This window comes from Dunckerocampus dactyliophorus, chromosome 4, assembly GCF_027744805.1.
Source record: "Dunckerocampus dactyliophorus isolate RoL2022-P2 chromosome 4, RoL_Ddac_1.1, whole genome shotgun sequence".
Taxonomy (NCBI): domain Eukaryota; kingdom Metazoa; phylum Chordata; class Actinopteri; order Syngnathiformes; family Syngnathidae; genus Dunckerocampus; species Dunckerocampus dactyliophorus.
The window spans coordinates 16598608-16611573 of NC_072822.1; the positions used below are offsets into that span (position 1 = coordinate 16598608).

Below are 12966 nucleotides of genomic sequence, written 5' to 3' on the forward strand. Positions count from 1 at the left end.
TTGTTTCAATTTAAACGATTCAGATTGCGATTCTGATTGCTCGTTACGATTTTAGTTCCCAACGATTCTCAATTCCGATTCTTTTAAGAGGCTGTTGTCACATATCGGCTAGGCCGAGTTCTGGATTCCGGGATGCAGAGTGAACACACAGCGAGTGATATAAAAATATTTATTACCACAAGAGGCAATAAACCAAAAACACACACAAAAATACAATAAGGTAACAAAAACACTCAGGGCATATGGCCGGGTATGAACAGGAAACGAAAACACTGCCGTGAAAACTAAAGGCAGGAAAAAACACACAGAAGAAACTGAGGGAGCTGCAATACAAAAATGATGCAGAACTAATCTTAGCGTTAGCAACGACAACGGCGGAATAAACACGCAGGAAACGACAAGTAAAGTGTAGACCAGTTAGGAGCCACCGGAGGAGCGGGAATGGCAGTAGGTAAACAGGTAAGGCGAAGGAATAACTGGCACTGGTCTGCCATCTAGCGGCAGCTGACAAAGTGTCTTGGTAATTGGCCAGAGGTGTGTGTCATCAGCTCAATCAGTGGAGCAGCATGCACTGAAACAGATAGCAGACAGGCGGCAGCAGAGCAACATACACAGGACATGACAGCTGTGTCATTAAAGTTTGCATGCTTTAAATGAGGGTGCTAACCAGAGTTCCATTTTGGATGAAATGTCTGAACTTCTCTATGATTTCTTTTAATAATATGACCTTTTTATGAACTTTACTGTGATATTTTTACACCGCTATTTTCAATCCCTATATAAATATCAAAACATTAAGCTTTAATATAAATTTATAAGTTTTCTCCTACAATAGTACACTTTCAAAAAATAACTTTATTTATGAAAACCTCATGTGTGAGTAATTATCCGTTGACAAGTGCTGCTTAGGCATGAGAGAGGTCAGGCTGTTATGCAGGCTTCATGCAATCTAGAAATGGTGCGGAGCCTGGGAATAATGTTGAGGTGTTCCACCTGGTGTATGCCCAGGAAAGTGCAGCGGAGAACTGGGCCTCCAGGAGCCCAGAAATACTGCCTGGAGCCCGGACAGAACAGTGGCTATTTCTTCCAGTCGGCGGACTGACCATTTAAACTAGGTATCGAAATTTTAAAATGTGAACGTTCCCGGGAGACCAGAATTTTAGTCCCGGCTACCATCAATGCTTGACACTCAATGCCCAACCCTAGTGATGAATGCCAATATATGAGAGGTGTCACAAGACACCCAACTCACGAGACAAGATGATGCACGAGATTGGGTCGATGACAATGAGATGAGACACGATTTTAACATTAATTTTAAGAAAAGTACAACAAAAAAATATGCCTGGACGAACAAACTTTTATATTTAACCGAGCGACAAAACAATGCAGGTGCGTTTTGAAATTTTTATTCCACAAACTGAAACAATATTGAAACCAAATAAACCACTAATGTTATGCTAATATATAATAATAATAATAATAATATACTATTATAATATTGCATTATTATAATGCAATATTTCCTTTAATATGCCATCTTTTACTCTTTAAAGTTGTGGAATTCCCGTTTGTGACATGTATTTTCTCACAGTGTACAGTACGTGTACAGCATTTCTTGAAATGTTGGCTTTTCCACTGTATTAAAGAGCAGCATTCCTTTTGCAGTTACTTTCTGTGAACGCACACAATTTTGTGCTGTTCTGTTTGTATTTACTTTGCCAACCAAACATCTCAGTGAGTGTTGACTATCGGGACGAAGGCTCTGCATCTCGATGTATAGTTTTTTCCTCGGTGGGGAAACTGGGTCAGGTGATTATGTTTGAGGCGAGCAAGTTCGTTTGGTTGCCTCCCTTGCTCATTATTTATGTTCCCACACGGGTGCTGTGGCATTTGGCTATGCAAGCATCTTTTTCCCTCCTAACTGCTACTACGTTACTTTGCATTGCTCCTCACAAAGCTCTACTCTTTTGCTGTGTCTGTATGCTAGCGGCATCGCCTCCCCCCACAGAGACAAAGCGACTGTATGACTGACAAGAGGTCTCACTCTGTTCGCCATTATTCTATCTAATGGTGTTGCTCTATGAAGCATCTAGGTGAACAGTGGTGATAAGTGAATTCCTGCAAAGTAGGATTCAATATTCAATCAATCGAATATTTTCATAGTTAGCGCATAGAAAACTTGTTTATGACTATCTAAATACGATTTTTACCATTATTAGAGGACTGTAGACATGATATAACGCCCCTACATTCACCTTTACAATCATATTATTCTTTGTTTACAACATATTGCTCAAATGTAATGCGCAGGCATACGGGATCACTGCAGGGACACAAGACGGCCGCCGCTTTAAACATAGTATGCTACTTAACTAGCTCGATAGCCTCAAATTTATTTATTCTAAACTTAAGAAAGTATTTCAAACGAACAGCGTGGGGAAGAAGGACAAAGTAAGAAGCAAAAAACATGGAATGGGAGGATAGCTTTTTTTTACTACGTATGTCATGTCGGACATGCCATGGCTGACTCCATGCAGTATGAAGGTTATCTAATCTAATGTAATTTCTCATCAGTGTAAAATTACTGATGCCTACTGGCCAGAATAAGACATATGACTTGTCTTTCAATGTATTTGAGTAACAATAGTCCATAGTCAATCATGAAACAGCGATCATTTATTAATAAATTTTAGATTGAGGGGCGATGTTCAAACCGTGATGTAGCGAGGGACAACTGTACACTTTCATTGATAGTGTGATTCATGTATTTATTATCACGAGACAGGTTTTTTCTGAACGAGAAATCTCGTCACGTTTTAATAACACCCTTTGGTTTAGCGATGGTGTGAGAAAGTATTCTCTATACAGCAATTACAGCATTGCAGCGGTGCTAATACAAAATATATGAATAAATCCTTAAACCCATTGTCATATGCGAGTGTATTGGCCCATGGTTTGAGCAAGGCATACTGTATGTGGTAACTATACTTCACAGTCCCTTAAGTATTCCTTTTTTTTAACAATACAGTATATTAGAATGCATTCATGTTGTGCAGTTGAGTTTTTATCAAACCAATGCCATGATTTTTCCTTACTTGCAGGTCCAGGGCCTTATAAAAAACTTAGTTGAAGAGCATTTCAAAGCAAACATGGAGGATGTTATGAAAGACCCAGTTCTTTTTGGAGACTACAAGACAGCCCTGAGTGAAACTGAACCAAGAGTCTATGAGGACTTGCAGGACTATGAAGGTTCTAAAGCCCTGTTTCAGGTATCATGAAGTTATTGTCACTTTAGCTTTCTATTTGGTTAAAAATAGAAGTCGAGTTTGAAACACAGTACTATTTTTGGATTCTACAGGAGATTTTAGAGGAATACAACGATAGGAAGTCGAGGATGAATCTTGTCCTGTTCGATGATGCCCTGGAACATCTGACCCGCGTGCACCGTATCATCCGCATTGATCGCGGTCATGCTTTGCTTGTGGGTGTGGGAGGCTCAGGCAAGCAGTCCATCACTAAGCTGGCTGCCTTCACTGCTGACTGTGAGGTTGTAAAACAAAAACATATTTGTTTAATATTTGAAACTGAATTCTGATGACATCTACCTTTGGAATGGCTTCCTGAGGAGCTATTTGAAATGCACCTTGTAAGTGTACTATGTGATGCTGTAAATGCATGTCAGTAAATTGTCATTATTGATTCCTCAGGTGTTTGAGATAACATTGAGCAGAGGATATTGCGAGTCAAGCTTTCGCGAAGACTTGAAAACGTTATATTTGAAGCTTGGCATTGAAAACAAGAAGACAGTGTTTCTCTTCACTGATGCTCATGTTGCTGAAGAAGGTTTTTTGGAACTCATCAATAACATGCTTACGTCAGGTTGGACATCAGTCTGAATATCAGGAAATGTAGTTTCCTTAAAAACAAATGGACTGTGTCGTTTTTGTTGTTTTTAATAGGCATTGTTCCTGCATTGTTTCCTGACGATGAAAAAGAGGCTGTTCTCAATCAGCTTCGTGACGAGGCCCTCAAAAACGGAGCAGGTCCTTCTAAAGACAGTGTGTGGCAGTATTTTGTCAGTAAAAGTGCGAGCAACCTGCACATTGTATTAGGTATGTCTCCTGTGGGAGACACCCTAAGGACACGCTGCAGAAACTTTCCAGGTAAAATGGTACAAAGTATGAATTATCTTATTTTGAATAAGACATTGTTGATAAGAACGTGTCAACCTCTTCTTATTCTTTTACAGGACTGATGAACAACACTGTCATAGACTGGTTCTTGCCTTGGCCTCCGCAGGCGCTACTTGCTGTAGCTGAGTCGTTCCTTGGTTTGTATTAAACACATTTAACCTCCTTTTGATAAGTGTAATTGAATGCACAAAATGAATACCACGCCAATCCATTCTAAAGATTTATTTCTTATTGTTAATTTTTTTCCTATTGCTCGTCATTGTAACCTTGAGCATGAATACAAAACTGTTAAATGTTATGGGTATCAAGATGTGTCACCAATGACACCAAAGCCAACTGAATAAGCTTTGTGTCATTTAGCATCAAATTCCTATCCAATAAATGAGTCACGAATGCTCTGAGAGCTTCCTTTTTACCTCCCAAATAAATGCCAAGAAGCTGTTTTTGGCCAAATATTAACGATGCTTGAAACATTAATATGAAAATTTGACTCAATAAACAGCATTTTAAATTGGCTCATAAGAGAGAACACAATTTGCTTCTGTTGTAATAATGTTTCGAGAGTTTTTGATAATAGATGTGGCGGCTGGCTGATTACTTGCTTTGCTGCTTATTTTGTTGCTTCATGATTTTCATGTTTTTGCTGTGCCTTTGTCAATTCTGCAGGTGAAAGTGAAATGATTCCTAAGGAACATGCTCAAGCTGTTATAGAGCATGTCTGCATGGTCCATAAGTCTGTTGGAGAGTACAGTACGCTGTTCCTGCAAAAACTTAGACGTTCTAACTATGTCACCCCAAAGAACTACTTGGACTTCATTAGCACATATTCTAGCCTCCTGCAGGAAAAGGACCAGTATATTCTGGGTAAGAGGGCGTGAAACATTAAACTAATCATTTCTAGTGGGATGTGTCAACGTGTTTGTTTCTGTGTTCCAGCACAGTGCAAGCGCCTCGAGGGGGGGTTGGATAAGCTGAAGGAAGCCAGTGTGCAGTTGGATGAGTTGAATATCAAACTGGCAGAGCAGAAGGTGGTCCTCGCTGAAAAGTCCTCAGCCTGTGAGATTATGCTGGTGGAGATTGCCTGCAACACCACTGTGGGTCAGTGAAAACCTACATATCTTCATATTCTTATGGCTGAGAAAAGCAGTTGAGAATCTTCAACAAAACACACTTGTTATGACCACAAACTCTTCCTTCTAGCTGAGGAGAAAAAGACTTTGGCAGAAGACAAAGCCAAAGAAATTGAGGAGCAAAACAAAGTGATTGCTGTTGAGAAGTTAGAAGCAGAAACATCCCTGGCTGAAGCTCTGCCGGCATTAGAAGCAGCTCGTATTGCCTTGCAAGACCTTGATAAATCTGATGTCACTGAGATCCGGTAAACTTTCCCTTTGACTGAAGATTACTTATTGTTCAAATAAACACTGAACTACACTCTTTCTAAAGCATAACATTGAATGGCACTTATGTCTCATTATCCACTTTCCTGCTGCTCCTTTGTGCAGATCTTTTGCAAAGCCACCCAAGCAAGTGCAGGTGGTGTGTGAGTGTATCCTCGTGCTGTGTAAAAAAAAGGAAATCAATTGGCAAGCTGCTAAGGCGATGATGTCAGATCCCGGCTTCTTGCGTTCACTCATGGAAATGGACTGTGATGCTATAGGTCCCCAACAGGTCAAGACTGTCAAAGGTGGGTAGACTTATTTTACACTAGCGTGTCACATTTTGCAAATCGCATTTATTTTATCAAACTGCCAGTTTCTCTTGTAAAACCTAGTGTCGCCAAACCTTAGATTTGAAGTGTGGAGGTGACTGTATCGACTCAGCAATGCTTACCTTGTTGTGTATTGATAAGTACGCGGGCCTACCCACAATCCTTTGCACTGACTAAAAGGAAGTTATAAAATTCAATTTGTTCAATTATTTGTTTTTATTTTTGTTAAAATACATAAAAACTGAATTTAAACGATACAATGAGGTAAAAACTGATCTTGAATTTTCCTTGAATTTTCCCCCTAAACCTCAGAGTATTAAAGTTGCTCTTTGATGCATTCACATCACGCATGCGCATGTCCACGGCTTGATGCAAACCGGTGAATCTTCCTATCCATCGTAAAAGCCAATAGCAGCAATAGTATGCTATCTTATACAATGATTTCCGTGAGAGCTCTGTTTCATAGGCTTCTTGAAGAACCTTTCGACCACCCTTGAGGAGATGCAATCCATCAGCAAGGCAGGCTCAGGAATGTTCAAATTTGTGGAGGCTGTCGTGGGTTACTGTGAGGTTGCCAAGGAGATAAAGCCCAAAAGAGACAAAGTAATTTTAAACTAGCGAAGCGAGGTCTGCTGTTTTCTAAGAGGAAATGCAGAATGAACAGTAACTTGTGACCCATACTTCCAGGTGGCGCGCCTTGAAAGGAACTTCTTTCAGAGTAAGAGGGAGCTGGAACTCATTCAGACTGAGCTTAATGACCTCCAGAGGGAGCTGAAGGCTCTGGGAGACAAATATCAAACTGCTATTGCTGAGAAACAGAAACTTCAAGAGGAGGCTGAACTCATGGAGAGGAGGCTGATAGCTGCTGACAAACTTATTTCTGGCCTGAGCTCTGAGAATGTGAGGTGAGCTGTCAACAAAAAGTCTAAACCTTTAGTCATGCAAGTTTATTTATACTCACAAAAAGTTAGGCTTATGCACAACTATTATGTTAGAGAACAGCAAGTTGTGTGTTACGTGCGTGAAGTATTGAACATGTTGGACATGTGCATTCAAAATTAGATAAGCTCAAATTAAGTTCACTTGTAAAAGTTATACAGTAGTACATTTTAGGTTCATTCTGAAATGAATCTGAAATATCTTCCTACTTCTTGTGAGTAGTATATTTATTTATGTATTGCTTTCCTATTTGTGTTTTTCAGGTGGACACATGACTTAGAGGAGTTGAAGCAGCGCCGTGTGCGCCTCCTGGGTGACTGTCTGATCTCTTCAGCCTTTCTGAGCTATGAGGGAGCCTTCAGCTGGGATTTCAGGAATGAGATGGTGTATGAAACATGGGTTGAAGATGTGCAGGAAAGAGGCATTCCCTTGAGCAAGCCTTTTAAAGTAGACAACCTGTTAACTGATGAGGTGGAGATCAGCAAGTAAGAAAGAATAAAAGCACCAAAATATGATGTAATTGTACAGTGTTTTTGTCTTCATTTTGGCTGGACATCACACTGACCTGATCTTGTGTCTTATAAACCTCGGGTTACAGGTGGGGGTCAGAGGGCTTGCCACCGGATGAGCTGTCTGTGCAGAATGGAATCCTCACAACCAGAGGCACTCGTTTCCCCATGTGTATTGACCCTCAACAACAAGCCCTCAACTGGATTAAAAAGAAAGAGGCAAGGAATAACCTCAAGGTATTGGAAGTATTACACTCTTACCTGTTGTGCAATGTTGCTCCACATAACAGCCCCAGAATTAGAGAAAGCTTCATCAACATCTGTAGAAGTTTAGATGTCCTTTTTTCCACAGATCTCGTCCTTCAACGATCCAGACTTCTTGAAACAACTGGAGATGGCCATTAAATATGGTTTCCCCTTCCTTTTCCAAGATGTAGATGAGTACATTGACCCTGTCATTGACAACGTCCTGGAGAAAAATCTGAAAGGAGCTGAAGGCAGGCAGGTCATCATGCTGGGTGACAAAGAGGTGGACTATGATCCCAACTTTAGGCTCTACCTCAACACAAAACTGGGAAACCCCAAATTTTCCCCATCTGTGTTTGGAAAAGCCATGGTTATTAATTATACTGGTGAGATCATTTGGTTTGATGGCCACTATTTTTGTATGCAATGTGTCCTTTGCTAACACAGTGTCTTATCCATCTGTGTTACGTGTAGTGACCCTTAAGGGTCTGGAGGATCAGTTGCTCAGTGTTATAATGGGCTTTGAGAAGAAGGAGCTAGAGGAGCAGCGTGAGTTTTTGATCCAAGAGACAAGCGACAATAAGAAGCTGCTGAAGAACCTTGGTGACACACTGCTCAGAGAGCTGGCCACGTCCACAGGAAACATGTTGGATAACACTGAGCTGGTCTCCACGTTGGAGGAAACAAAATCCAAATCTAGTGAGGTCAGTCGGTCAAACGCCAAGGACACTTTTGACTGTCATTATGTTGGTCATCATATTTAACGTTTTTCATTGTGTGACCATCAGGTGTTTGAGAAACTTAAGTTGGCTGTGACGACATCAGTGGATATCGATGTGCTCAGAAACGGTTACCGGCCAGCTGCCAAGCGTGGTGCTATTTTGTTCTTTGCACTGACAGAAATGGCTCTGGTAAACAGCATGTACCAGTATTCTCTCGCCTCATATCTGGAAGTGTTTGACTTTTCCTTGCGTAAATCTCCACCAAATTCTGCTCTGCTCAAAAGACTGAGTAACATCATGAACAGCCTGACATACAACGTTTACAATTATGGTTGCACAGGCAAGGCACAACCACTGCAACTTTGCAGTATCCATGCCTATTTTATATACTGAAGGAGATGTTTATCCACAGGTCTGTTTGAAAAACACAAGTTGCTCTTCTCCTTCAACATGACTATCAAGATTGAGCAGGCGGAAGATCGTGTACCTCAGGAGGAGTTGGAGTTTTTCATCAAAGGTGAAATACATAATGCAACTTCTCCTTAGAGCTAAACTACAGTCACAGTGAGCTTATAGCAAGCCTTTTCATTTCTTGTGCAAAGGTAATCTGTCACTGGAAAAGACCTCACGCCAAAAGACTTGTAATTGGCTGCCTGATGCTGCCTGGGAAGATGTAGTCAAATTGTCAGAAATTTTTCCTGAGCGTTTTGGCTCATTACCTGATGATGTTAGCCGAAATTCCTCAGAGTGGCAGTCTGTAAGTATGACAAGTACCCTCCACTGTTTTTTAGTTCATCAATTGAGTTTGAATGTTCATGTGTTTCTCCATAGTGGTATGACTTGGATGCACCAGAACAGTCTGCACTGCCAATGAAATATGACGAGAAGCTGACAGACTTTCAGAAGCTGCTCCTGCTGCGCTGTTTTCGTGTTGATAGAGTCTACAGAGCCATCACTGACTACGTCACTATCACCATGAGCGAGAGGTGATGCTTTTTGCTTTTATTTATTCAACTGAGTATTGTTATCACCTGAAAGCTGAGGAGTGCTAAAATGCCAAAAAAGTGAATTGATGAGTATGCACTTCATGGAAGACTCTAACTTGGCTCAATGTATGAGTGTGAATGGTTCGTGAGGGAGTCAGAGCAGAGACCTGCTCTTCCACATCGATAAAGTTTTATCAGGTAGCTTGAGAATCTAGTTTGGATGCCTCCCAAACGCCTCTCTGGTGAGGAGGGCTCAGACCTGCATAAGCAGAAGAAAATGGATGGATGAGTGGATGGATGGAGGGATGGATGGCTAGACAATCCTTTTTGATAAGTGTCATAGTGGTTTATAATATGATGCCAAATCATAGCTAAAATAGTTTCTGTATTTTTCTAACAGATATGTTCAACCTCCTGTGATCAGTTTTGATGTAATTTATGAGCAGAGCACCCAGTTCTCCCCCATTGTCTTCATTCTGAGCCCGGGCTCTGACCCCGGCAGTGACCTCATGAAACTGGCAGAAAGGACTGGCTTTGGAGGCAAGTTCAAGTTCCTCGCAATGGGACAAGGCCAGGAAAAGGTACCAAGGATTAAGTTTCTATATCACACTGTGTCTGCTGGCCGACATGAGGCGGGTCTTTTTTTAGATAATGGTAATTCAGGACATAGGATTATTGTATCCTGCTGAATTTCTTATTTTTTTTGCATGTTTGTCACACTTAAATGTTTCAGATCATCAAACAAATTGAAATATGAGTCAATGACAACACAAATGAACACAAAATGCAGTTTATAAATGAAACTTTTTAATATAAAGGGAGAAAAAATTCTAACCTACATGGCCCTGTGTGGGAAAAAGTGATTGCGCCCCCTGTTAAAACATAACTGATATTGATTGAGATCTAGCAGTCTGGAAAAAGGTTATAAAGCCATTTTTAAAGATTTAGGAGTCCAGTGAACCACAGTGAGAGCCATTATCCACAAATGGCGAAAACATGAAACAGGGGTGAACCTTTTGAGGAGTGGCCGGCCAACCAAAGTCACCCCAAGAATACAGCGAGGACTCATCGAAGATGTCAAAAATGCCCCCACAACAACATCCAAAGAACTGCAGCCTCATTTGTCACTTGTCTATCTTTTAAAGCAGTATTGTGGAGAACAACCTGTTATTCCTTTGGATGCTCTACTACAATAAAACGATCAATTTTTTTCAAGCAGACATGTAGTTGTTTGCACTGCATTATTATAATCTGAAAAATATGTCTTTAATATAAACAGAACAAGAAAACCTCCCATGAGATTAATCTCGAGTTGACTATAAAACATTTAATCCCAACACAACATTTTCAAGCCTTGAGAGTTATTCTGACCAGTGTATGATGAATATTGTGCACTTTATTTACAATTATTGGGTGTATATACTGTAAGTGTCTCACGTGCTTAAATGTGAGGAAGAAAGTGGATAAAGTAAATGGTACCGTCTTTTCCCTCTAAAGGTTGCGCTACACTTGCTGGAGGTGGCAGCCGCCCGTGGTCAGTGGTTGATGCTCCAGAACTGCCACCTGCTGGTAAAGTGGCTGAAGGATTTGGAGAAATGTTTAGAGATGATCACCAAGCCCCACCCTCACTTTCGCCTGTGGGTGACAACCAACCCTATCGACGACTTTCCAATTGGCATCCTTCAAAAGTCTCTCAAGGTGGAATGCCAACCCCCACCTCATTTTAATACTCCTTTACTATTTGTGGATGGTTTTACAATGCTATGCTAGTAAAGTTGGTATGTTGCCATTTACTGCAGGTTGTGACTGAGCCTCCAAATGGACTGAAGCTCAACATGAGAGCCACCTACTCTAAAATATCCAGTGACACCATGACTGGATGCCCGCACTCAGCCTTCCGCAGTCTGGTCTATGTGCTGGCCTTCTTCCATGCCGTGGTGCAAGAGCGGCGCAAGTATGGCAAAATTGGCTGGAATGTCCCCTACGACTTCAGCGAGTCTGACTTCTTGGTAAGTGGCACAAAACACATTTGGGCTAAAGTGGGCTGCTATGAGTCTTACCTCAGTATTGTAACTGTGCCGAACAGGTGTGTTTGGAGATTTTGAACACCTACCTGACCAAAGCTCACACACAACGAGAGAGCAACATTCCCTGGGGGAGTATTAAATACCTTATTGGCGAGGTAAGTTTCATGTGATGTTAATACATCACAACGTTGTTCTTGCTGTATACTTCAAATGTGTACAATGTTTCACAGGTGATGTATGGTGGACGAGTCATAGATAGCTTTGACCGCAGGATCCTGACTGTCTACATGGATGAGTATTTTGGAGACTTCCTCTTTTACGACTTTTGCCGCTTTCACTTCTTCAAAAACAATGACGTAGACTACAAGGTTCCTCCAAATGGAACCAGGACAGTATATATTGGTCTGTTTTGTTTGCGTCACTCAAGATGGCTTTACTGTTAATAGTTCAAGAGTCATTATTGACAACATGCTATTGGTTGCAGATGAGATTGAGTCCCTACCATTGGCAAACACACCTGAGGTGATGGGTCTTCATTCTAATGCGGAGATAGGATACTACACACAGGCAGCTAAAGACATGTGGTTGCATTTAATTGACCTGCAGCCTCAGACAGGTACGACAGTTCTCATCATCCCTTTCTTCCAGTTGTCTTTTCACTTTGACTTTTCATGCATTTTTGTGTGCTTCAGGTGAGTCTGGTGGAAGCATCAGCAGGGATGATTACATCACTCAGGTGGCCCAGGACATTCAGAACAAGCTGCCTGCATTATTTGACTTGGACGTTATCCGCAAGCAGTTTGGCACTGAGGTCTCCCCTACATCAGTGGTGCTGCTTCAGGAACTGGAGCGCTTCAACAAGCTAGTGGTCCGCATGAAGAGATCTCTGGCTGAGCTGCAGAGGGTGAGAAGGAGGGGCACACAGCAGTTGTGTGGTTTTGTGTTTCTCAGGCTTACTTTGGTACTGAATGCCTGTGTGTCTAGGCTTTGGCTGGTGAGGTGGGCATGAGCAGTGAGCTGGATGAAGTTGCTCGAGCCCTTTTTAATGGTCAGATCCCTGCTATTTGGAAGAAGTTGGCACCTGACACGCTGAAGTCCCTGGGCAACTGGATGATTCATTTCAAGAGGCGATTTGAGCAGTATAGGTTCTGGGTGAGCTAGAATTTTCATGCAGTAATGTGCTTTAAGGTACGAGGTATAATCATTCACGGTCTTGTTTATCAAAAGGTGGATGATGCAGAGCCAAAGGTCATGTGGTTATCAGGACTCCACATACCAGAATCCTACTTGACAGCTCTGGTTCAAGCTGCATGCAGAAAAAATGGCTGGCCTCTAGATCTTTCCACACTTTACACTGAGGTGACTCGGTATCGTGACGACGATGAAGTCAGTGATAGACCTTCACAGGGTAATGAACTGCTTTGGACTGAAGTGTCACTGGTGTTAAATTACATAGGCTGGTTCATATGAGCAATTTCTTGCAGGTTGTTTTGTGTCTGGTTTGTACCTGGAGGGAGCTGACTGGGACATGGAAATGGACTGTCTGGTGAAGAGTAAACCTAAAGTTCTGGAGGTTCAGCTGCCCATTCTCAGAGTCATCCCCATAGAGAGTCGCCGCCTTAGGTTACAGGTG

General features: G+C 41.6%; 1 protein-coding gene across 1 annotated transcript in view; it reads left to right on the plus strand.

Moving 5' to 3' along the window:
• The window catches only part of LOC129179368 (dynein axonemal heavy chain 10-like), a 40914-nt gene that overhangs the window by 24623 nt on the left and 3325 nt on the right, over positions 1-12966 (plus strand). The window contains exons 45-73 of the mRNA XM_054772550.1: positions 3105-3272; positions 3362-3550; positions 3711-3882; positions 3963-4166; positions 4253-4333; positions 4863-5060; positions 5133-5294; positions 5397-5571; positions 5699-5880; positions 6371-6507; positions 6592-6809; positions 7107-7328; positions 7442-7589; positions 7705-7984; positions 8073-8302; positions 8387-8660; positions 8733-8837; positions 8923-9077; positions 9152-9306; positions 9707-9887; positions 10804-11004; positions 11106-11315; positions 11393-11488; positions 11564-11735; positions 11818-11949; positions 12026-12237; positions 12318-12485; positions 12561-12741; positions 12818-12963. Coding sequence (XP_054628525.1) covers positions 3105-3272; positions 3362-3550; positions 3711-3882; positions 3963-4166; positions 4253-4333; positions 4863-5060; positions 5133-5294; positions 5397-5571; positions 5699-5880; positions 6371-6507; positions 6592-6809; positions 7107-7328; positions 7442-7589; positions 7705-7984; positions 8073-8302; positions 8387-8660; positions 8733-8837; positions 8923-9077; positions 9152-9306; positions 9707-9887; positions 10804-11004; positions 11106-11315; positions 11393-11488; positions 11564-11735; positions 11818-11949; positions 12026-12237; positions 12318-12485; positions 12561-12741; positions 12818-12963 — 5154 coding nt within the window. The remainder of the gene's footprint in view (positions 1-3104; positions 3273-3361; positions 3551-3710; positions 3883-3962; positions 4167-4252; positions 4334-4862; positions 5061-5132; positions 5295-5396; positions 5572-5698; positions 5881-6370; positions 6508-6591; positions 6810-7106; positions 7329-7441; positions 7590-7704; positions 7985-8072; positions 8303-8386; positions 8661-8732; positions 8838-8922; positions 9078-9151; positions 9307-9706; positions 9888-10803; positions 11005-11105; positions 11316-11392; positions 11489-11563; positions 11736-11817; positions 11950-12025; positions 12238-12317; positions 12486-12560; positions 12742-12817; positions 12964-12966) is intronic.